The following is a 25,062-nucleotide window of genomic DNA, read 5'->3' as shown; positions in this document are numbered from 1 at the left end:
TCTCGCTGGAGCGTGGCTGAGCTTGCTCTGCAGTGCTGGCTGGCGGGACTCTGTTGTAGGCAAGTCGCCACGCGCCCCGTGCATTCATCATCATCATAACCATCATAATCATCATAACCATCATCATCATCATAACCATCATCATGATAACCATCATCATCATAACCATCATCATCATCATCATCATAACCATCATCATCATCATAACCATCATCATAACCGTCATTATCATCATAACCATCATCATCATCATCAAAACATTCATCACCATTATCATCATGATCAGGATCATAATCACCATCATCATCACCATCATCATAACCATCATCACAATGAGCATCATCATCATCATCATAACCGTCATCATCATCATAACCATCATCATCATAACCATCATCATCATCATCAAAACAATCATCACCATTATCATCATGATCACCATCATAATCATCATCATCACCATCATCACCACCATCATCATAACCATCATCATAATGAGCATCATCACCACCATTATCATCATAATCGTCATCATCGTCATAACCATCATCATCATAACCATCATCATCATAACCATCATCATAATGACCATCATCATCATGATCACCATTATCAGCTGGTTGGTGAGTCAGTGATCAGCTGATTGGTGAGTGAGTGATCAGCTGGGTTGGTGAGTGAGCGATCAGCTGAGTTGGTGATTCAGTGAGTGAGTGATCAGCTGAGTTGGTAAGTCAGTGAGTGAGTGAGTGATGAGCTGAGTTGGTGAGTGAGTGATCAGCTGAGTTGGTGAATGAGTGATCAGCTGGGTTGGTGAGTGATTGATCAGCTGGGTTGGTGAGTGAGTGATCAGCTGAGTTGGTGAGTGAGTGATCAGTTGAGTTGGTGAGTGAGTGATCAGCTGGTTGCTGAGTGATTGATCAGCTGGGTTGGTGAGTGAGTGATCAGCTGGTTTGGTGAGTGAGTGATCAGCTGGTTGGTGAGTGAGTGATCAGCTGGTTTGGTGAGTGATTTATCAGCTGGTTGGTGAATGAGTGATTAGCTGGGATGGTGAGTTATTGATCAGCTGGGTTGGTGAGTGAGTAATCAGCTGGGTTAGTGAGTGAGTGATCAGCTGGTTTGGTGAGTGAGTGATCAGCTGGGTTGGTGAGTGAGTGATCAGCTGGGTTGGTGAGTGATTGATCAGCTGGTTTGTGAGTGAGTGATCAGCTGGCTTGGTGAGTGAGTGATCAGCTGGTTGGTGAGTGATTGATCAGCTGGTTTGGTGAGTGAGTGATCAGCTGGGTTGGTGAGTGAGTGATCAGCTGGGTTAGTGAGTGAGTGATCAGCTGGTTTGGTGAGTGAGTGATCAGCTGGTTTGGTGAGTGATTGATCAGCTGGGTTGGTGAGTGAGTGATCAGCTGGTTTGGTGAGTGAGTGATCAGCTGGGTTGGTGAGTGAGTGATCAGCTGGTTTGGTGAGTGAGTGATCAGCTGGGTTGGTGAGTGAGTGATCAGCTGGTTTGGTGAGTGAGTGATCAGCTGGGTTGGTGAGTGAGTGATCAGCTGGTTGGTGAGTGAGTGATCAGCTGGTTGGTGAGTGATTGATCAGCTGGTTTGGTGAGTGAGTGATCAGCTGAGTTGGTGAGTGAGTGATCAGCTGGTTGCTGAGTGAGTGATCAGCTGGTCGCTGAGTGAGTGATCAGCTGGGTTGGTGAGTGAGTGATCAGCTGGTTTAGTGAGTGAGTGATCAGCTGGTTGGTGAGTGATTGATCAGCTGGTTTGTGAGTGAGTGATCAGCTGGCTTGGTGAGTGAGTGATCAGCTGGTTGGTGAGTGATTGATCAGCTGGTTTGGTGAGTGAGTGATCAGCTGGGTTGGTGAGTGAGTGATCAGCTGGGTTAGTGAGTGAGTGATCAGCTGGTTTGGTGAGTGAGTGATCAGCTGGTTTGGTGAGTGATTGATCAGCTGGGTTGGTGAGTGAGTGATCAGCTGGTTTGGTGAGTGAGTGATCAGCTGGGTTGGTGAGTGAGTGATCAGCTGGTTTGGTGAGTGATTGATCAGCTGGGTTGGTGAGTGAGTGATCAGCTGGTTTGGTGAGTGAGTGATCAGCTGGGTTGGTGAGTGAGTGATCAGCTGGTTTGGTGAGTGAGTGATCAGCTGGGTTGGTGAGTGAGTGATCAGCTGGTTGGTGAGTGAGTGATCAGCTGGTTGGTGAGTGATTGATCAGCTGGTTTGGTGAGTGAGTGATCAGCTGAGTTGGTGAGTGAGTGATCAGCTGGTTGCTGAGTGAGTGATCAGCTGGTCGCTGAGTGAGTGATCAGCTGGGTTGGTGAGTGAGTGATCAGCTGGTTTAGTGAGTGAGTGATCAGCTGGTTGGTGAGTGAGTGATCAGCTGGGTTCGTGAGTCAGTGAGTGATTGATCAGCTGGGTTGGTGAGTGATTGATCAGCTGGCTTGGTGAGTGAGTGATCAGCTGGCTTGTGAGTGAGTGATCAGCTGGTTGGTGAGTGAGTGATCAGCTGGTTGGTGAGTGAGTGATCAGCTGGGTTGGTGATTGAGTGATCAGCTGGTTTGGTGAGTGATCAGCTGAGTTGGTGAGTGAGTGATCAGCTGGGTTGACGAGTGAGTGATCAGCTGGGTTGGTGAGTGAGTGATCAGCTGGGTTGGTGAGTCAGTGAGTGAGTGATCAGCTGAGTTGTTGAGTGAGTGATCATCTGGGTTGGTGAGTGAGTGATCAGCTGGTTTGGTGAGTCAGTGAATGAGTGATCAGCTGTTTTGGTGAGTGAGTGATCAGCTGAGTTGGTGAGTCAGTGAGTGAGTGAGTGATCAGCTGTTTTGGTGAGTGAGTGATCAGCTGAGTTGGTGAGTCAGTGAGTGAGTGATCAGCTGAGTTGGTGAGTGAGTGATCAGCTGGGTTGGTGAGTCAGTGAGTGAGTGATCAGCTGAGTTGGTGAGTGAGTGATCATCTGGGTTGGTGAGTGAGTGATCAGCTGGTTTGGTGAGTCAGTGAGTGAGTGATCAGCTGTTTTGGTGAGTGAGTGATCAGCTGAGTTGGTGAGTCAGTGAGTGAGTGAGTGATCAGCTGTTTTGGTGAGTGAGTGATCTGCTGAGTTGGTGAGTCAGTGAGTGAGTGATCAGCTGAGTTGGTGAGTGAGTGATCATCTGGGTTGGTGAGTGAGTGATCAGCTGGTTTGGTGAGTCAGTGAGTGAGTGATCAGCTGTTTTGGTGAGTGAGTGATCAGCTGAGTTGGTGAGTCAGTGAGTGAGTGAGTGATCAGCTGAGTTGGTAAGTCAGTGAGTGAGTGATCAGCTGAGTTGGTAAGTCAGTGAGTGAGTGATCAGCTGAGTTGGTGAGTGAGTGATCAGCTGGGTTGGTGAGTCAGTGAGTGAGTGATCAGCTGAGTTGGTGAGTGAGTGATCAGCTGGGTTGGTGAGTCAGTGAGTGAGTGATCAGCTAAGTTGGTGAGTGAGTGATCAGCTGGGTTGGTGATTGAGTGAGTGATCCGCTGGTTTGGTGAGTGAGTGATCAGCTGAGTTGGTGAGTGAGTGATCAGCTGGGTTGGTGAGTGAGTGATCAGCTGAGTTGGTGAGTGAGTGATCAGCTGAGTTGGTGAGTCAGTGAGTGAGTGATCAGCTGGTTTGGTGAGTGAGTGATCAGCTGAGTTGGTGAGTGAGTGATCAGCTGGTTTGGTGAGTGAGTGATCAGCTGAGTTGGTGATTGATCAGCTGGTTTGGTGAGTGAGTGATCAGCTGGGTTGGTGAGTGAGTGATCAGCTGGTTGGTGAGTGAGTGATCAGCTGGTTGGTGAGTGAGTGATCAGCTGAGTTGGTGAGTGAGTGATCAACTGGATTGGCGACACCCAGCAGACGCCTTCGCTGCTGAGATAATGGCAGCGCCTCTATAACCATATTAATATATGAAGCAGAGGTGCGCTCACACACTCCACTGGTTCGTGTTCCTCTTTCATTCATGGATCGCAGCTCGGTGGCTATTGAAGTCAACAATTCCAGCAGCAGCAGCAACAACAGCAGCAGCCTGTCGCCAGCGGAGCTATTGGAGAGTCTGATCGGCACGACGTCTCGATATGACTACCGAGTACGGCCCAACTTCGGCGGTGAGTCCGTTCGGAATCTCCATCGTCACAATCACCGCTCGCATCATCACCGCTATCACCAACATCACCACTAAACACCCTCACCACCGCCTCAATCGCCACCATCGCCGCTGTCACCACAACCACCACCACTGTCATCACCATCTCAACCACCACTATCACCACCACCACATCAACCACCACCACCACATCAACCACCACCATCACCGTTATCACTTCAAACATCACCATCGAAACGATCACGGTGACGTCAAAACGGCCAGGCTACGTGCACGTTGAGGCCACGTGAAGGCAGGAGGTTACGGGACAGACCCAGCTGCCATGGGTCGACTGAGTGGTCGATGAACCAACTGTACCCCCTACTGTGCCAACTTGCTGTGTTTTAGTTGCCCGGCGCTCCGCTCATTGTTATGAGCGTCGCTCCTCTGCCCTCCAGATCCTCTTGTACCACATAACTCCATATCTTCAATATCCAGCCGAACAAAAGCTGTTTCGGCATATGGTGGCTGGGCATGCGGGCTACATGACCCAGCCAACGCAGCCTTGCCCGCCGGAGGAGCTCACCGATGGGACCTTGATGGTGATAGGTGTGGCACTACAAGTTACTTTTTTGATGGAGTTAAAGAGTGATTTGTGATCGCGGGCTACTGAGGCAAACTCCATCTCCTCAGCAACTCGCGACCACCACCCATCCTTGCAGCGCCTCACGGCTCTCCGAACCTCCGAGCGAAGGCTGCGGTAAGCCTCCTCATTCTCTGACGTGGGATTCTGTAGCCGATGACAGTGGGCCTGTCGCTTTTTCTCAACCATCCTGAACACCTCCTCTGTCAGCCAGGGTCTCTGGGGAGGTCTGGACCGTGTACCCAAAGCAGCCATTGAAGCTGCATGAGCCACAGTCCTAAACCTCGCCCATTTCCCCTCGGCATCAGAGGAGTAGGGGACGATGCTAACCCCAGCTGCAAGCGATGATGTAATTCTCGCTTGCAACTTTCATCAGCTAGCTGACACCAGGCCACTGTGGGTTTAAATGGGGTCCTAGATGTACACCCACCACCGGAGTGGAAGAATGGCAGATGCATCTTACAGAAGACGAGTCAATAGTCAGTGGGCAGATCAGCCCCAAGGTAGGTCCTGCTGTTAAAGACATGGGCCCACATCTGGTGTTTCGTCACTATATAGTCCAGCAGATGTTATTGCTTGGACCCGGCACGCATCCATGATGTTTTGTGGATGCACTGATGCTGGAACAGCGTGTTGGTAATTACAAGCCCATGGGCTGCACAAAAGTCTAGCAGCCTCCTACCGTTGTTAGTGAGCTGATCTCGTCGTTATAGTTGTGGTTATAGTAGTAGTGGTTGTAGAAGTGGTAGTTGTGGTTGTAGTAGAAGTGGTTATAGTAGTCATAGTTGTGGTAGTAGTGGTTGTAGTAGTGCTAGTTGTGGTTGTAGTAGTGGTTGTAGTTTTGGTAGTCGTTGTTGTAGTAGTGATTGTAGTTGTGGTTGTAGTAGTTGTGGTTGTAGTAACAATGCGTGCCGTGCTGTGTCTGCATACAGGGGCTCCGACAGTGATTAACTGCAGCATCTTCATCGAAAACTTCGGATCCATATCAGAAACAACCATGGTGAGGGTTGGGCGGTGAGGGTGAGTGATGAGGGTGAGTGGTGAGGGTGAGTGGTGAGGGTAAGCGGTGAAGGTTGAACGGTGAGGGTGAGTGGTGCGGGTTGAGTGGCTTCTACATCTACAGAACGTGAAGAACCAGTGGCATCTACGTCTACAGAACATGAATAACCAGTGGCATCTACATCTGCAGAACGTGAAGAATCAGTGGCATCTACATCTACAGAACATGAAGAACCAGCGGCATCTACATCTATGGAACATTAAGAACCAGTGGCATCTACATCTACAGAACATGAAGAACCAGCAGCATCTACATCTACGGAACATTAAGAACCAGTGGCATCTACATCTGCAGAACATGAAGAACCAGCAGCATCTACATCTGCAGAACATGAAGAACCAGTGGCATCTACATCTGCAGAACGTGAAGAATCAGTGGCATCTACATCTACAAAACATGAAGAACCAGTGGCATCTACATCTACGGAACATTAAGAACCAGTGGCATCTACATCTACAGAACGTGAAGAACCAGTGGCATCTACATCTACAGAACATGAAGAACCAGCGGCATCTACATCTACGGAACATTAAGAACCAGTGGCATCTACATCTACAGAACATGAAGAACCAGTGGCATCTACATCCACAGAACATGAATAACCAGTGGCATCTACATCTGCAGAACGTGAAGAATCAGTGGCATCTACATCTACAGAACATGAAGAACCAGCGGCATCTACATCTGCAGAACGTGAAGAACCAGTGGCATCTACATCTACAGAACATGAAGAACCAGTGGCATCTACATCTACGGAACATTAAGAAACAGTGGCATCTACATGAAGAACCAGTGGCATCTACATCTACAGAACATGAAGAACCAGCGGCATCTACATCTACGGAACATTAAGAACCAGTGGCATCTACATCTACAGAACATGAAGAACCAGTGGCATCTACATCTACAGAACATGAATAACCAGTGGCATCTACATCTGCAGAACGTGAAGAATCAGTGGCATCTACATCTACAGAACATGAATAACCAGTGGCATCTACATCTACAGAACATGAAGGAGCAGTGGCATCTACATCTACAGAACATTAAGAACCAGTGGCATCTACATCTGCATGAAATTCTTCAACTTGTAAAGCCATCCCCCGTGTTTAATGTACACGCCGTACAACACGTTTGGAATCGACAGGAGTAAAGTTGGACTTACGAACACATCGACCTACGAACAGACCTCTGGAACCTAACTCATTTATAAGTAGAGGAGTCCCTGTATTGTAGTGTAGCAGTATATGATGTAGTGTAGTAGTATATAATAGTGTAGTATATAATGTAGTGTAGTTGTATATTGTAGTGGAGTATATAATGTAGTGTAGTAGTATATAGCAGTGTAGTATATAATGTTGTGTAGTCGTATATAATGCAGCATAGTAGTGTATAATGTATATGAATAATGTACATGCCATACAACACGTTTGGAATCGACAAGAAAAAATTGACTTACGAACAGACCTCTGGAATTCTTGATTTGAAGTTTTCGTGACTGCAGGAATCCATACTCTTTGGTTTTATTCGGTAAAGTCACGTAGGTAAAACATACAAATTTAAACAACTCAATTAAGTTGAAAAATGAAAACAACGTAATTCAGTTGTTTCCATCTTCATTTTATTAGATATTTTTTACCCATGTAGTGTTGTAAAGACTAGTAAACTTCTTAGGAGGCACACTCTGTTTATTGTACTTATTTCCTTATACAGTCCATAACACACACAGAGGGGTATACGGTCCTCTCACCCGATACCCGAGGGAGGTACAGCCTCCTAGCTTGCTAACCTCCTAGCTTGGCGGGACTTGCACGTCTACCGCTAACCTCCTTAATACCTAAGGAGGTACAGCCTCCGGACTTGGCGGGACTCACACGTCTACCGCTATCCTAGTCCTCCGGCTAGGACCTAGGGGAGGCTGTCTGACCCACCGCTGGCCCGGTGGGTCCTGACCACTGGGTATGCCGAGCCTTAGCCCTCAGAAGGGCTGGAAGGCCGGGTCCAGGGTCCTAGCTAAGCTCCAGCCCAGTCTTCCATCATTCGTGTAGGGAGAGAACTCCCCCTAGCTCTGTTGGGTCACCCGTCTTATAATCGTTCGTGGCCAGGCAGAACCAATCACACATTCCCACGTGGAACAGTCTGATTGGTTCCTACCGACCCGTGGCCACGATCCACTTCACCTCGTCTGACCCCGACCGTTGTGTACCCAGAGGTAACGCTGCACTGCCCTGGTGGCAATGCAGGTTACCCAACAGCACGTAGTTAACGCCTCTGCATCTACGTGACTTTACCGAATGAAACCAAAGAGTATAGACCTCTGGAACCTACCACCCTCTCCTCTCCTCTCCCCTCCCCCCGCCAGGACTACAAAGTGTCCATCTTCATGCGGCAGATGTGGAACGACCCTCGGCTGAGCTACGCGGGCTCCAGGCAGAGCCTTGCGCTCGACAGCTCAGTCATCGGCTCCATCTGGAAGCCCGACCTCTTCTTCTCCAACGAGATGAGCGGCAGCTTCCACTCCATCACCACGGACAACCGTCGCATCACCGTCTACGGCAACGGGGATATCGTCTACTCGCTCCGGTGGTGGCCCACGCGAGACGGCCACGACGATCCCCCTCCACTCCCCATGTGGCCTCTCAATAGACTGTCGGGGGCAAGTGCTGTTCGTAGTAGCGAGCAGCAGGTCCTCCATGTAGCCTCTCAATAGACTGTCGGGGGCAAGTGCTGTTCGTAGTAGCGAGCAGCAGGTCCTCCATGTAGCCTCTCAATAGACTGTCGGGGGCAAGTGCTGTTCGTAGTAGCGAGCAGCAGGTCCTCCATGTAGCCTCTCAATAGACTGTCGGGGGCAAGTGCTGTTCGTAGTAGCGAGCAGCAGGTCCTCCATGTAGCCTCTCAATAGACTGTCGGGGGCAAGTGCTGTTCGTAGTAGCGAGCAGCAGGTCCTCCATGTAGCCTCTCAATAGACTGTCGGGGGCAAGTGCTGTTCGTAGTAGCGAGCAGCAGGTCCTCCATGTAGCCTCTCAATAGACTGTTGGGGGCAAGTGCTGTTCGTAGTAGCGAGCAGCAGCAGCAGCGCCTATGAAGGAGACAAAGATACAGGTCCTCCATGTAACCTGTTAACAAACTGTCGGGGGCAAGTGTCGTGAGTAGCAGCAGCGTCTATGAAGGTAGACAGACGAAGATTCTAGATGTGAAGCTTTCGTGACTGCAAGGATTCATACGCTTTGTTTTTTTTTCGGTAAAGTCACGTAGGTAAAATGAAATGAATGAAAACAACTAAATTAAATCACGACGCTTCGGAGGCAACACAAGCTTCCGTCTTCAGGTGGAAACAGTCACAGCAAGCTTGTGTTAACCTCCGAAACGTCGTGATTTAATTGAGTTGTTTTCATTTCTTTATTTCACATACGTGACTTTACCGAAAAAAAAATAAAGAGTACAGACGAAGATCCCCCGTGTAGCCTTTAGCAGGCTGTAGGGGCAAGTGCTGTTAGTAGCGAGTAGCAGCAGCAGCGTCTATGAAGGTAGACACAGACAAAGGTCCCCCGTGTAGCCTCTGACAAGCTGTAGGGGCAAGTGCTGCTAGTAGCGAGTAGCAGTAGCGTCTATGAAGGTAGACACAAAGGTCCCCCGTGTAGCCTCTAGCAGGCTGTAGGGGCAAGTGCTGTTAGTCGCGAGTAGCAGCAGCAGCGTCTATGAAGGTAGACACAGACAAAGGTCCCCCGTGTAGCCTCTAGCAGGCTGTAGGGGCAAGTGCTGCTAGTAGCGAGTAGCAGCAGCAGCGTCTATGAAGGTAGACACAAAGGTCCCCCGTGTAGCCTCTGACAAGCTGTAGGGGCAAGTGCTGCTAGTAGCGAGTAGCAGCAGCACCTATGAAGGTAGACACAGAGAAAGGTCCCCCGGGTAGCCTCTAGCAGGCTGTAGGGGCAAGTGCTGCTAGTAGCGAGTAGCAGCAGCAACGTCTATGAAGATAGACACAGACAAAGGTCCCCCGTGTAGCCTCTGACAGGCTGTAGGGGCAAGTGCTGTTAGTAGCGAGTAGCAGCAGCAGCGTCTATGAAGGTAGACACAGACAAAGGTCCCCCGTGTAGCCTCTGACAGGCTCTAGGGGCAAGTGCTGCTAGTAGGGAGTAGCAGCAGCAGCGTCTATGAAGGTAGACACAGACAAAGGTCCCCCGTGTAGCCTCTAGCAGGTTGTAGGGGCAAGTGCTGTTAGCAGCAGCAGCAGTAGCGTCTATGAAGGTAGACACAGACAAAGGTCCCCCGTGTAGCCTCTGACAGGCTGTAGGGGCAAGTGCTGTTAGTAGCGAGTAGCAGCAGCAGCGTCTATGAAGGTAGACACAGACAAAGGTCCCCCGTGTAGCCTCTGACAGGCTGTAGGGGCAAGTGCTGCTAGTAGGGAGTAGCAGCAGCAGCGTCTATGAAGGTAGACACAGACAAAGGTCCCCCGTGTAGCCTCTAGCAGGTTGTAGGGGCAAGTGCTGTTAGCAGCAGCAGTAGCGTCTATGAAGGTAGACACAGACAAAGGTCCCCCGTGTAGCCTCTGACAGGCTGTAGGGGCAAGTGCTGTTAGTAGCGAGTAGCAGCAGCAGCGTCTATGAAGGTAGACACAGACAAAGGTCCCCCGTGTAGCCTCTGACAGGCTCTAGGGGCAAGTGCTGCTAGTAGGGAGTAGCAGCAGCAGCGTCTATGAAGGTAGACACAGACAAAGGTCCCCCGTGTAGCCTCTAGCAGGTTGTAGGGGCAAGTGCTGTTAGCAGCAGCAGCAGTAGCGTCTATGAAGGTAGACACAGACAAAGGTCCCCCGTGTAGCCTCTGACAGGCTGTAGGGGCAAGTGCTGTTAGTAGCGAGTAGCAGCAGCAGCGTCTATGAAGGTAGACACAGACAAAGGTCCCCCGTGTAGCCTCTGACAGGCTGTAGGGGCAAGTGCTGCTAGTAGGGAGTAGCAGCAGCAGCGTCTATGAAGGTAGACACAGACAAAGGTCCCCCGTGTAGCCTCTAGCAGGCTGTAGGGGCAAGTGCTGTTAGCAGCAGCAGCGTCTATGAAGGCTACCGGCACCGTGGCACACACAGAGGGGGTGGGTGCCCAGCACCACGCCCGGCCGCCTTCGGCTTCCCAATGGGCGATGTTCACTACAACGCTACACAGCTGCGCCAGCTACTCATTGGAGGCTCAGTCGACCTCGGGGAGGCCCAGTACCAGTTCGGATAATCGCCTAAATCGGTGTTGGTGGTGGCCGTGAGCGAGAATTGAACTCGCGTATTCGTAGGGCTGATCTCGTGACAGCGCGGTCCCTTCGCCTGACGAAGGCCGCTCGCGTTGTGGCCCGAAACGTCGTGATTTTTGTTGCTTTATTTTTTTTATTTTTTTTACCTACGCGACTTCACCGAATAGAACCAAAGAGTGTGATGGATCGAAAACTTCAAATCGAGAAGCAGCGTAGCGCTAACCACTACGCTCACACGTGGCACCCACGCACACGCAGAGAGGACAAAAATCCCCCGTACACACTTTGGTCCTCTCGGTAATAAAACAAAAAAAATAACGCATCACGACGTTTCGATCGCAACACAAGCGGTCGTCCTCAGGCGGAAAAGAAAATAATCCAGCAGGAGAAACTGCTGCAACAGGAAGGACGCAGCGAGAGAGAGAAAGAGAGAGAGAGAGAGCTAAATTTCGATTTAAAGCTTTCGTGACTGCAAGGATTCATCTTCTTTGGTTCTTTCGGTAAAGTCACCACCACGTAGAATGAGAATACAATAATAAATTGATAAAATAAAATAACGCAATAATATTCTCACTAGAGATAATAAAATAAAATAACACAATAATATTCTCACTAGAGAATATTATTGTGTTATTTTATTGTATTATTTTATTCTATTATGTATTATTATTCTATTATTTATTATTTTATTCATGAGAATAAAATAATAAATTGATAAAATAACACAATAACACAATAATATACACAATAATATTCTCACTAATATTCTCACTAGAGAATACACAATAATATTCTCTAGTGAGAATATTATTGTTATTTTATTTTATCAATTTATTATTTTATTCTCATTCTACGTGACTTTACCGAAAGAACCATAGAAGAAGAGAGAGAGAGCTGTTGCGACAAGAGAGTAACAAGAGGCGATAGATGTGGTGAAGGGCAAGGGAAGCCGGGGTCTCGGCTTGAGGCCATCACGTGAAGTGTCGAACGCCCGCCGGCAGGAGGTCACGGGGCAGACCCAGCAGGTGCCACGGGTCGACTGACCGAGATGAGTGGCCGATGCACCACCACCTGCTGTGCCCCCTACTGAGTTGGGGTGGCTGCCTCGGCCTCTTCCCCCGCCTCTTGGCCACCGCAGCTCCGGTTGGGGAACGCTGTGGCAGCGTGGGGCAGCTTTGTCGCAAGTTGAATTTGGTGCAATGTTATCTCTGTTATTGTCGGCTGTCCTCTGACCCACGTGTGCTGCTGCTCGTGATGCTGCTGCTGCTGCTGCTGCAGGCTGTCCCTGACTCTCTCCTGCCCCATGGACCTCCACAACTTCCCCATGGACAGCCAGATCTGCCGCATCTACCTGGAAAGCTGTGAGTGATGCCGCGATGGGGCCATCGATGTGAGTGCACAGGAACGTGTTGTCAAGAAGGCCACAGTAGTAGGCACTATGCCTAGGGCCTACTCACCCACCCACTCTCCCAGACAACCACCCACTCACTCATTCACCCACTCACCCACTCACCCACCCACCCACTCTCCCAGCCACCCACCCACTCTCTCATTCACCCACCCACTCTCCCAGCCACCCACCCACTCACTCATTCACTCACTCACTCATTCACCCACCCACCCACTCTCCCAGCCACCCACCCACTCACTCTCCCAGCCACCCACCCACCCACTCTCCCACCCACTCACTCATTCACCCACTCACCCACCCACCCACCCACTCTCCCAGCCACCCACCCACTCACTCATTCACCCACTCACTCATTCACCCACCCACTCTCCCAGCCACCCACCCACTCACTCTCCCAGCCACCCACCCACCCACTCTCCCACTCACTCACTCATTCACCCACTCACCCACCCACCCACCCACTCACCCAGCCACCCACCCACCCACTCTCCCACCCACTCACTCATTCACCCTCTCACTCATTCACTCACTCTCCCAGCCACCCACCCACTCACTCATTCACCCACTCACTCATTCACCCACTCACTCATTCACCCACTCACTCATTCACCCACTCTCCCAGCCACCCACCCACTCACTAATTCACCCACTCACCCACCCACCCACCAGGGCCGTGATATCAAATCGGCCACAGTAAGCACTGTGCCTAGAGCCTACGAAAATTCAAGGGCCCACAAAACACCTGTGGCCAAGATATATTCTTGAATCAATACACTAAGATGGCTTGCTCGTTGCAATGTCTCTGCAGTGGTGGGAACGTCGTTGGCTCATTGTAAGCGAGGCGTGTTACGGCCTAAAATAAGAATTCGAAAGCATCTCTGAGTTTAAACGAAAGTGAAATTCAACGTCTCGTCGCGACATTGAATTTGCTATAGATGGAAATGAAAGGCATCCCTTGAGATGATCACGGTAAGCAAACTAATAGTTGAAGACTTTTTCGATCGTAACATTTTTATTGGGGTTTTACATTTTTTCCCCTTTCAATGACTCCAAATTAAATGCCGCTTATCTGCGGCACGCAGACGCACGCTCCCATCGGATTGGGGGCGCAGGCTAAATCGTGAGAACCTGTCAGCAGTAAGGACATCTGTCCAGCGGCTGGATGAAGTAGCGACGCGTGAAGCGAGTGGAGTGACAGCGGTGGTCGTGACATGGGACAGCAGCAGCATCATCTGTAGAGAGTTATCACTCAAAGTGCCTACGTGACATGGGACAACAGCAGCATCTGTAGAGAGTTATCACTCAAAGTGCCTACGTGACATGGGACAGCAGCAGCAGCATCTGTAGAGAGTTATCACTCAAAGTGCCTACGTGACATGGAACAGCAGTAGCAGCAGCATCTGTAGAGAGTCATCACTCAAAGTGCCTACGTGACATGGGACAGCAGTAGCATCTGTAGAGAGTTATCACTCAAAGTGCCTACGTGACATGGGACAGCAGCATCATCTGTAGAGAGTTATCACTCAAAGTGCCTACGTGACATGGGACAGCAGTAGCAGCATCTGTAGAGAGTTATCACTCAAAGTGCCTACGTGACATGGGGTAGCAGCATCATCTGTAGAGAGTTATCACTCAAAGTGCCTACGTGACATGGGACAGCAGTAGCAGCGGCATCTGTAGAGAGTTATCACTCAAAGTGCCTACGTGACATGGAACAGCAGCAGCATCTGTAGAGAGTTATCACTCAAAGTGCCTACGTGACATGGGACAGCAGTAGCAGCGGCATCTGTAGAGAGTTATCACTCAAAGTGCCTACGTGACATGGGACAGCAGCAGCATCAGCAGGAGCATCTGTGGAGAGTTATCACTCAAAGTGCCTACGTGACATGGGACAGCAGCAGCATCTGTAGAGAGTTATCACTCAAAGTGCCTACGTGACATGGGACAGCAGTAGCAGCAGCATCTGTAGAGAGTTATCACTCAAAGTGCCTACGTGACATGGGACAGCAGTAGCATCTGTAGAGAGTTATCACTCAAAGTGCCTACGTGACATGGGGTAGCAGTAACAGCAGCATCTGTAAAGAGTTATCACTCAAAGTGCCTACGTGACATGGGACAGCATCAGCATCTGTAGAGAGTTATCACTCAAAGTGCCTACGTGACATGGGACAGCAGCAGCATCTGTAGAGAGTTATCACTCAAAGTGCCTACGTGACATGGGACAGCAACAGCAGCAGCATCTGTAGAGAGTTACCACTCAAAGTGCCTACGTGACATGGAACAGCAGCAGCATCTGTAGAGAGTTATCACTCAAAGTGCCTACGTGACATGGGACAGCAGTAGCAGCATCTGTAGAGAGTTATCACTCAAAGTGCCTACGTGATATGGGACAGCAGCAGCATCTGTAGAGAGTTATCACTCAAAGTGCCTACGTGACATGGGACAGCAGCATCATCTGTAGAGAGTTATCACTCAAAGTGCCTACGTGACATGGGACAGCAGTAGCATCTGTAGAGAGTTATCACTCAAAGTGCCTACGTGACATGGGACAGCAGTAGCAGCAGCATCTGTAGAGAGTTATCACTCAAAGTGCCTACGTGATATGGGACAGCAGCAGCAGCATCTGTAGAGAGTTATCACTCAAAGTGCCTACGTGATATGGGACAGCAGTAGCAGCAGCATCTGTAGAGAGTTATCACTCAAAGTGCCTACGTGACATGGGGTAGCAGCATCATCTGTAGAGAGTTATCACTCAAAGTGCCTACGTGACATGGAACAGCAGCAGCATCTGTAGAGAGTTATCACTCAAAGTGCCTACGTGACATGGGACAGCAGTAGCAGCATCATCTGTAGAGAGTTATCACTCAAAGTGCCTACGTGACATGGGACAGCAGCAGCATCATCTGTAGAGAGTTATCACTCAAAGTGCCTACGTGACATGGGACAGCATCAGCATCTGTAGAGAGTTATCACTCAAAGTGCCTACGTTACATGGGACAGCAGTAGCAGCAGCAGCATCTGTAGAGAGTTATCACTCAAAGTGCCTACGTGACATGGAACAGCAGCAGCATCTGTAGAGAGTTATCACTCAAAGTGCCTACGTGACATGGGACAGCATCAGCAGCATCTGTAGAGAGTCATCACTCAAAGTGCCTACGTGACATGGGACAGCAGCAGCATCTGTAGAGAGTTATCACTCAAAGTGCCTACGTGACATGGGACAGCAGTAGCAGCAGCATCTGTAGAGAGTTACCACTCAAAATGCCTACGTGACATGGGACAGCAGCATCTGTAGAGAGTTATCACTCAAAGTGCCTACGTGACATGGGACAGCAGCAGCATCTGTAGAGAGTTATCACTCAAAGTGCCTACGTGACATGGGACAGCAGTAGCAGCAGCATCTGTAGAGAGTTACCACTCAAAGTGCCTACGTGACATGGGACAGCAGCATCTGTAGAGAGTTATCACTCAAAGTGCCTACGTGACATGGGGTAGCATCAGCAGCATCTGTAGAGAGTTATCACTCAAAGTGCCTACGTGACATGGGACAGTAGCAGCAGCATCTGTAGAGAGTTATCACTCAAAGTGCCTACGTGACATGGGACAGCAGCAGCAGCATCTGTAGAGAGTTATCACTCAAAGTGCCTACGTGATATGGGGTAGCAGTAGCAGCAGCATCTGTAGAGAGTTATCACTCAAAGTGCCTACGTGACATGGGACAGCAGCAGCAGCATCTGTAGAGAGTTATCACTCAAAGTGCCTACGTGACATGGGACAGCAGTAGCAGCAGCATCTGTAGAGAGTTATCACTCAAAGTGCCTACGTGACATGGGGTAGCAGTAGCAGCATCTGTAGAGAGTTATCACTCAAAGTGCCTACGTGACATGGGACAGCAGCAGCACCTGTAGAGAGTTATCACTCAAAGTGCCTACGTGACATGGGACAGCAGTAGCAGCAGCATCTGTAGAGAGTTATCACTCAAAGTGCTTACGTGACATGGGACAGTAGCAGCATCTGTAGAGAGTTATCACTCAAAGTGCCTACGTGACATGGGACAGCAGTAGCAGCATCTGTAGAGAGTTATCACTCAAAGTGCCTACGTGACATGGGACAGCAGCATCTGTAGAGAGTTATCACTCAAAGTGCCTACGTGACATGGGTCAGCAACAGTAGCAGCATCTGTAGAGAGTTATCACTCAAAGTTCCTACGTGACATGGGACAGCAGCAGCATGATCTGTAGAGAGTTATCACTCAAAGTGCCTACGTGACATGGGACAGCAGTAGCAGCATCATCTGTAGAGAGTTATCACTCAAAGTGCCTAGGTGACATGGGACAGCATCAGCAGCAGCATCTGTAGAGAGTTATCACTCAAAGTGCCTACGTGACATGGAACAGCAGTAGCTGCATCTGTAGAGAGTTATCACTCAAAGTGCCTACGTGACATGGGACAGCATCAGCAGCAGCATCTGTAGAGAGTTATCACTCAAAGTGCCTACGTGACATGGGACAGCAGCATCTGTAGAGAGTTATCACTCAAAGTGCCTACGTGACATGGGACAGCAGCAGCAGCAGCAGCATCTGTAGAGAGTTATCACTCAAAGTGCCTACGTGATATGGGACAGCAGCAGTATCTGTAGAGAGTTATCACTCAAAGTGCCTACATGACATGGGACAGCAGTAGCAGCAGCAGCATCTGTAGAGAGTTATCACTCAAAGTGCCTACGTGACATGGGGTAACAGCAGCATCTGTAGAGAGTTATCACTCAAAGTGCCTACGTGACATGGGGTAGCATCAGCAGCATCTGTAGAGAGTTATCACTCAAAGTGCCTACGTGACATGGGACAGCAGTAGCAGCAGCATCTGTAGAGAGTTATCACTCAAAGTGCCTACGTGACATGGGACAGCAGTAGCATCTGTAGAGAGTTATCACTCAAAGTTCCTACGTGACATGGGACAGCAGCAGCATCTGTAGAGAGTTATCACTCAAAGTGCCTACGTGACATGGGACAGCAGCAGCATGATCTGTAGAGAGTTATCACTCAAAGTGCCTACGTGACATGGGACAGCAGTAGCAGCATGATCTGTAGAGAGTTATCACTCAAAGTGCCTACGTGACATGGGACAGCAGCAGCATCTGTAGAGAGTTATCACTCAAAGTGCCTACGTGACATGGGACAGCAGTAGCAGCAGCAGCAGCATCTGTAGAGAGTTATCACTCAAAGTGCCTACGTGACATGGGACAGCAGTAGCAGCATCTGTAGAGAGTTATCACTCAAAGTGCCTACGTGACATGGGACAGCAGCAGCATCTGTAGAGAGTTATCACTCAAAGTGCCTACGTGACATGGGACAGCAGTAGCAGCAGCAGCATCTGTAGAGAGTTATCACTCAAAGTGCCTACGTGACATGGGACAGCAGTAGCAGCAGCATCTGTAGAGAGTTATCACTCAAAGTGCCTACGTGACATGGGACAGCAGCAGCATCATCTGTAGAGAGTTATCACTCAAAGTGCCTACGTGACATGGGACAGCAGTAGCAGCAGCATCTGTAGAGAGTTATCACTCAAAGTGCCTACGTGACCTGGAGCAGCAGCAGCATCTGTAGAGAGTTATCACTCAAAGTGCCTACGTGACATGGGACAGCAGTAGCAGCATCTGTAGAGAGTTATCACTCAAAGTGCCTACGTGACATGGGACAGCAGTAGCATGATCTGTAGAGAGTTATCACTCAAAGTGCCTACGTGACATGGAACAGCAGCAGCATCTGTAGAGAGTTATCACTCAAAGTGCCTACGTGACATGGGTCAGCAACATCATCTGTAGAGAGTTATCACTCAAAGTGCCTACGTGACATGGGACAGCAGTAGCAGCATCTGTAGAGAGTTATCACTCAAAGTGCCTACGTGATATGGAACAGCAGTAGCAGCAGCATCTGTAGAGAGTTATCACTCAAAGTTCCTACGTGACATGGGACAGCAGCAGCATCTGTAGAGAGTTATCACTCAAAGTTCCTACGTGACATGGGACAGCAGCAGCATCATCTGTAGAGAGTTATCACTCAAAGTGCCTACGTGACATGGGACAGCAGTAGCAGCATCTGTAGAGAGTTATCACTCAAAGTGCCTACGTGACATGGGACAGCAGTAGCAGCATCTGTAGAGAGTTATCACTCAAAGTGCCTACGTGACATGGAACAGCAGTAGCATCTGTAGAGAGTTATCACTCAAAGTGCCTACGTGACATGGGACAGCAGCAGCATGATCTGTAGAGAGTCATCACTCAAAGTGCCTACGTGACATGGGACAGCAGTAGCAGCATCTGTAGAGAGTTATCACTCAAAGTGCCTACGTGACATGGGACAGCATCAGCAGCAGCATCTGTAGAGAGTTATCACTCAAAGTGCCTACGTGACATGGGACAGCAGCATCTGTAGAGAGTTATCACTCAAAGTGCCTACGGGACATGGGACAGCAGTAGCAGCATCTGTAGAGAGTTATCACTCAAAGTGCCTTCGTGACATGGGACAGCATCAGCAGCAGCATCTGTAGAGAGCTATCACTCAAAGTGCCTACGTGATATGGGACAGCAGCAGTATCTGTAGAGAGTTATCACTCAAAGTGCCTACGTGATATGGGACAGCAGCAGTATCTGTAGAGAGTTATCACTCAAAGTGCCTACGTGACATGGGACAGCAGTAGCAGCAGCAGCAGCATCTGTAGAGAGTTATCACTCAAAGTGCCTACGTGACATGGGGTAACAGCAGCATCTGTAGAGAGTTATCACTCTAAGTGTCTACGTGACATGGGGTAGCATCAGCAGCATCTGTAGAGAGTTATCACTCAAAGTGCCTACGTGACATGGGACAGCAGTAGCATCTGTAGAGAGTTATCACTCAAAGTGCCTACGTGACATGGGACAGCAGTAGCAGCATGATCTGTAGAGAGTTATCACTCAAAGTGCCTACGTGACATGGGACAGCAGCAGCATCTGTAGAGAGTTATCACTCAAAGTGCCTACGTGACATGGGACAGCAGTAGCAGCAGCAGCAGCATCTGTAGAGAGTTATCACTCAAAGTGCCTACGTGACATGGGACAGCAGCAGCATCTGTAGAGAGTTATCACTCAAAGTTCCTACGTGACAAGGGACAGCAGCAGCATCTGTAGAGAGTTATCACTCAAAGTGCCTACGTGACATGGGACAGCAGTAGCAGCAGCATCTGTAGAGAGTTATCACTCAAAGTGCCTACGTGACATGGGACAGCATCAGCAGCAGCATCTGTAGAGAGTTATCACTCAAAGTGCCTACGTGACATGGGACAGCAGTAGCAGCAGCATCTGTAGAGAGTTATCACTCAAAGTGCCTACGTGACATGGGACAGCAGCAGCATCATCTGTAGAGAGTTATCACTCAAAGTGCCTACGTGACATGGGACAGCAGTAGCAGCAGCATCTGTAGAGAGTTATCACTCAAAGTGCCTACGTGACCTGGAGCAGCAGCAGCATCTGTAGAGAGTTATCACTCAAAGTGCCTACGTGACATGGGACTGCAGTAGCAGCAGCATCTGTAGAGAGTTATCACTCAAAGTTCCTACGTGACATGGGACAGCATCAGCATCATCTGTAGAGAGTTATCACTCAAAGTGCCTACGTGACATGGGACAGCAGTAGCAGCATCTGTAGAGAGTTATCACTCAAAGTGCCTACGTGACATGGGACAGCAGTAGCATGATCTGTAGAGAGTTATCACTCAAAGTGCCTACGTGACATGGAACAGCAGCAGCATCTGTAGAGAGTTATCACTCAAAGTGCCTACGTGACATGGGTCAGCAACATCATCTGTAGAGAGTTATCACTCAAAGTGCCTACGTGACATGGGACAGCAGTAGCAGCATCTGTAGAGAGTTATCACTCAAAGTGCCTACGTGACATGGGACAGCAGTAGCAGCATCTGTAGAGAGTTATCACTCAAAGTGCCTACGTGACATGGGACAGCAGTAGCAGCATCTGTAGAGAGTTATCACTCAAAGTGCCTACGTGACATGGGGTAGCAGTAGCAGCATCTGTAGAGAGTTATCACTCAAAGTGCCTACGTGACATGGGACAGCAGCAGCATCTGTAGAGAGTTATCACTCAAAGTGCCTACGTGACATGGGACAGCAGTAGCAGCAGCATCTGTAGAGAGTCATCACTCAAAGTGCCTACGTGACATGGGACAGCAGTAGCATCTGTAGAGAGTCATCACTCAAAGTGCCTACGTGACATGGGACAGCAGTAGCATCTGTAGAGAGTTATCACTCAAAGTGCCTACGTGATATGGGACAGCAGCAGCATCTGTAGAGAGTTATCACTCAAAGTGCCTACGTGACATGGGACAGCAGCAGCAGCATCTGTAGAGAGTTATCACTCAAAGTGCCTACGTGATATGGGACAGCAGTAGCAGCAGCATCTGTAGAGAGTTATCACTCAAAGTGCCTACGTGACATGGGTAGCAGCAGCAGCATCTGTAGAGAGTTATCACTCAAAGTGCCTACGTGACATGGGACAGCAGTAGCAGCGGCATCTGTAGAGAGTTATCACTCAAAGTGCCTACGTGACATGGAACAGCAGCAGCATCTGTAGAGAGTTATCACTCAAAGTGCCTACGTGACATGGGACAGCAGTAGCAGCGGCATCTGTAGAGAGTTATCACTCAAAGTGCCTACGTGACATGGGACAGCAGCAGCATCAGCAGGAGCATCTGTAGAGAGTTATCACTCAAAGTGCCTACGTGACATGGGACAGCAGCAGCATCTGTAGAGAGTTATCACTCAAAGTGCCTACGTGACATGGGACAGCAGTAGCAGCAGCATCTGTAGAGAGTTATCACTCAAAGTGCCTACGTGACATGGGACAGCAGTAGCATGATCTGTAGAGAGTTATCACTCAAAGTGCCTACGTGACATGGGGTAACAGCATGATCTGTAGAGAGTTATCACTCAAAGTGCCTACGTGACATGGGACAGCAGTAGCAGCATCTGTAGAGAGTTATCACTCAAAGTGCCTACGTGACATGGGACAGCAGCAGCATCTGTAGAGAGTTATCACTCAAAGTGCCTACGTGACATGGGTAGCAGCAGCATCAGCAGGATCTGTAGAGAGTTATCACTCAAAGTGCCTACGTGACATGGGACAGCATCAGCAGCATGATCTGTAGAGAGTTATCACTCAAAGTGCCTACGTGACATGGAACAGCAGTAGCAGCATCTGTAGAGAGTTATCACTCAAAGTGCCTACGTGACATGGGACAGCAGTAGCAGCAGCAGCATCATCTGTAGAGAGTTATCACTCAAAGTGCCTACGTGATTTGGGCAGCAGTAGCAGCAGCATCTGTAGAGAGTTATCACTCAAAGTGCCTACGTGACATGGGACAGCAGCAGCAGCAGCATCTGTAGAGAGTTATCACTCAAAGTGCCTACGTGACATGGGACAGCAGTAGCAGCATCTGTAGAGAGTTATCACTCAAAGTGCCTACGTGACATGGGACAGCAGTAGCATCATCTGTAGAGAGTTATCACTCAAAGTGCCTACGTGACATGGGACAGCAGCAGCATCTGTAGAGAGTTATCACTCAAAGTGCCTACGTGGCATGGGGTAGCATCAGCAGCATCATCTGTAGAGAGTTATCACTCAAAGTGCCTACGTGACATGGGACAGCAGTAGCAGCAGCATCTGTAGAGAGTTATCACTCAAAGTGCCTACGTGACATGGGACAGCAGTAGCAGCAGCATCTGTAGAGAGTTATCACTCAAAGTGCCTACGTGACATGGGACAGCAGTAGCAGCATCTGTAGAGAGTTATCACTCAAAGTGCCTACGTGACATGGGACAGCAGTAGCAGCATCTGTAGAGAGTTATCACTCAAAGTGCCTACGAAACTGCAATGCAGAGGACCTAACAAGAACTTGAATCCCTTCTAGATTTGAAGCTTTCGTGACTGCAAGGATCCACAAACTCTTTGGGGTATTTTTTTTCCGGTAAAGTCACGTAGGTAAAAAAATAAATAAATTAAGACGAAATTAAATCACGACGTTTCGGGCGCAACACAAGCGTCCTTCTTGTGTCGCTGCCTCCGAAACGTCGTGTTTAAATTGTTTATTTTATTTTAATTTTTTAATTTTTTCATGTTTTTTTTACCTACGTCGTGTTTAAATTGTTTATTTTATTTTAATTTTCTTAATTGTTTTAATTTTTCATTAGTTTTTTTTACGTGACTTTTACCGAATGAATACCAAAGAGCGCAAATCATTGCAGCCACCAAAGACTCAAATCCAGAATTAACTTTTTTTATTTTTGTTGAACGCCAAACCGCCGAGCGGAAGGCGATTTTGACGAGCGGCGATCTGCCAGCCCTGTGACCCCCCCTGCCCCCCCTTTCTCCCCCTGCCCCCCCCCCCTTTCTCCCCCTGTCCCCCCCACCATCTCCGCCGATGGTCTAGACGGCTACACACTCCAGGACCTGCTGTTCCAGTGGCTGCCCGTGAACGCTGTGACGTTCGCCGACGGGCTCAGCCTGCCCCAGTTCCAGCTGCCGAGGACTGCCGAGTTGGGCGACTGCACTAAGACCTACGTCACGGGTAAGGTGGTGGGGGGTGTGGGTGGGTGGCTGGGTGGGTGGGTGGCTGGGTGGGTGGGTGGCTGGGTGGGTGGCTGGGTGGGTAGCTGGGTGGGTGGGTGGTTGGGTGGCTGGGTGGCTGGGTGGGTGGGTGGCTGGGTGGGTGGCTGGGTGGATGGCTGGCTGGGTGGATGGCTGGCTGGGTGGGTGGGTGGTTGGGTGAGTGGGTGGGTGGCTGGGTGGGTGGGTGGCTGGGTGGCTGGCTGGCTGGGTGGGTGGCTGGGTGGGTGGGTGGCTGGGTGGATGGCTGGCTAGGTGGATGGCTGGCTGGGTGGGTGGTTGGGTGGGTGGCTGGGTGGGTGGCTGGGTGGGTGGCTGGTTGGGTGGCTGGCTGGGTGGGTGGCTGGGTGGGTGGGTGGTTGGGTGGATGGCTGGAATTCAGAGCGAAAATTAGACAGAGATCCCACCCCCCCCCCCCCCCGTATCGCCTGTAACAGACTGTAGGGGCAAGTGCTGTTAGCGAGCACCTATGAAGGCCGGAACGGTACACGAGGGGGTGGGTGGCCAGCACCACGCGCGGCCGCCTTTGTCTCCCGACGACTGAGGACTGCCTTACGCCCCGATTGGCACTGCGCGTCAAACATTGCCCCCTTCGTTTCCTGTCGTGTCCCCCCTGGGTCACACGCAGGCACGGGGACTCTCGTCTCGCTCTCTTGATTTCTTGATTTCCCCACCGAGGCGATGCAAACAGGTCCCTGCAGGGTGGGCTGGTAGGGACATTGGAATTTTTGCGCAATTTGATGACGTTGTTATACTTGCAAATGTTGCGTGCAATGAGACACATCAAGTCTCTGCGCTGTCTATTGCTGATTTTACACCACAACAGCACGAGATTTCACTTCGTTAAAGTATTGAAAGGTGACGGACGGACGGACACATTAACCCCTGCGTCTGGATGCCTCTTTCTCTCTCTGTCTCTCTGTCTCCTCTCTCTCTCTCTGCCTCAACGTCTCTCTTCCAGGTAGCTTTACCTGCATAGACGCCAAGTTTATGTTGCGCCGGGAGATGGGATTCTACCTCATCCAGCTCTACATCCCCAGCGTGCTCATCGTCATCATCTCCTGGGTCTCCTTCTGGATCAACATGAACGTGGCCCAGGCGCGCGTGGGTCTGGGCATCACCACGGTGCTCACCATGACCACGCAGAGCACGGGGTCACGCTCTTCCATGCCCAAGGTGATTGATGGGGCATTGAGATGCAACCACAGCCAGCTTCGGTGTGGCTTTGGGATAGAGATGCTGGGTTTGGGCGGGGAGGTGGGGTAAATGGGTGAGTAGAACGGGCTGGGGTGGATGGGTGGGTGGATGGGTGGGTGAGTGGGTGGGTGAGTGGGTGGGTGGGTGAGTGGGTGGGTGAGTGGGTGGGTGGATGGGTGGATGGGTGAGTGGGTGGGTGGATGGGTGGATGGGTGGGTGGGTGGGTGGATGGGTGGGTGAGTGGGTGGGTGAGTGGGTGGATGGATGGGTGGGTGGATGAGTGGGTGGATGGGTGGATGGGTGGGTGGGTGGATGGGTGGGTGGATGGGTGGGTGGATGGGTGGGTGGATGGGTGGATGGGTGGGTGGATGGGTGGGTGGGTGGATGGGTGGGTGGGTGGATGGGTGGGTGGGTGGATGAGTGGGTGGATGGGTGGGTGAGTGGGTGGATGGGTGGGTGGGTGGATGGATGGATGGGTGGGTGGATGGGTGGGTGAGTGGATGGGTGGGTGGATGGGTGGGTGAGTGGATGGGTGGGTGGATGGGTGGGTGGATGAGTGGGTGGGTGAGTGGGTGGGTGAGTCGGTGAGCGACCGAGCGGGTGAGAAGCATTGGCTAAAGAAAAGGGGAGCTGATGGGTGAGTGAGTAGGTGAGTGAGCGGGTGAGCGGCACGGGCTAAAGAACGGATGGAGCTGATGCGGTACAGGAGGACGTGGAGCTGAGTGGACTTGTCGATGACTGGTACCAGCGGTGTCAAGATCGGCCTCTGTGGAGGAGGCTCGTGAAGGACGCTGCTGGGC

At 50.3% G+C, this 25,062-nt stretch overlaps 2 protein-coding genes across 2 annotated transcripts in view; both read left to right on the top strand.

Annotated features, from left to right (window-relative positions):
- Positions 1-25,062, top strand: part of LOC116957550 (uncharacterized) — a 453,026-nt gene that overhangs the window by 35,288 nt on the left and 392,676 nt on the right. The gene's annotated exons all lie outside the window — the stretch shown is intronic.
- LOC116957528 (glycine receptor subunit alphaZ1-like) overlaps positions 1-25,062 on the top strand; it is a 50,448-nt gene that overhangs the window by 18,532 nt on the left and 6,854 nt on the right. The window contains exons 2-6 of the mRNA XM_076056575.1: positions 5,644-5,711; positions 8,134-8,354; positions 12,282-12,364; positions 22,890-23,027; positions 24,027-24,241. Of these exons, the coding sequence (XP_075912690.1) occupies positions 5,644-5,711; positions 8,134-8,354; positions 12,282-12,364; positions 22,890-23,027; positions 24,027-24,241 (725 nt within the window). The remainder of the gene's footprint in view (positions 1-5,643; positions 5,712-8,133; positions 8,355-12,281; positions 12,365-22,889; positions 23,028-24,026; positions 24,242-25,062) is intronic.

Source organism: Petromyzon marinus, chromosome 76 (assembly GCF_048934315.1).
Source record: "Petromyzon marinus isolate PM22_M1 ecotype Great Lakes invasive population chromosome 76, UKy_Petmar_22M1.pri1.0, whole genome shotgun sequence".
Taxonomy (NCBI): Eukaryota; Metazoa; Chordata; class Hyperoartia; order Petromyzontiformes; family Petromyzontidae; genus Petromyzon; species Petromyzon marinus.
Note: the sequence above shows the minus strand (reverse complement) of the source record. Positions and strands in the feature narration are given on the sequence as shown.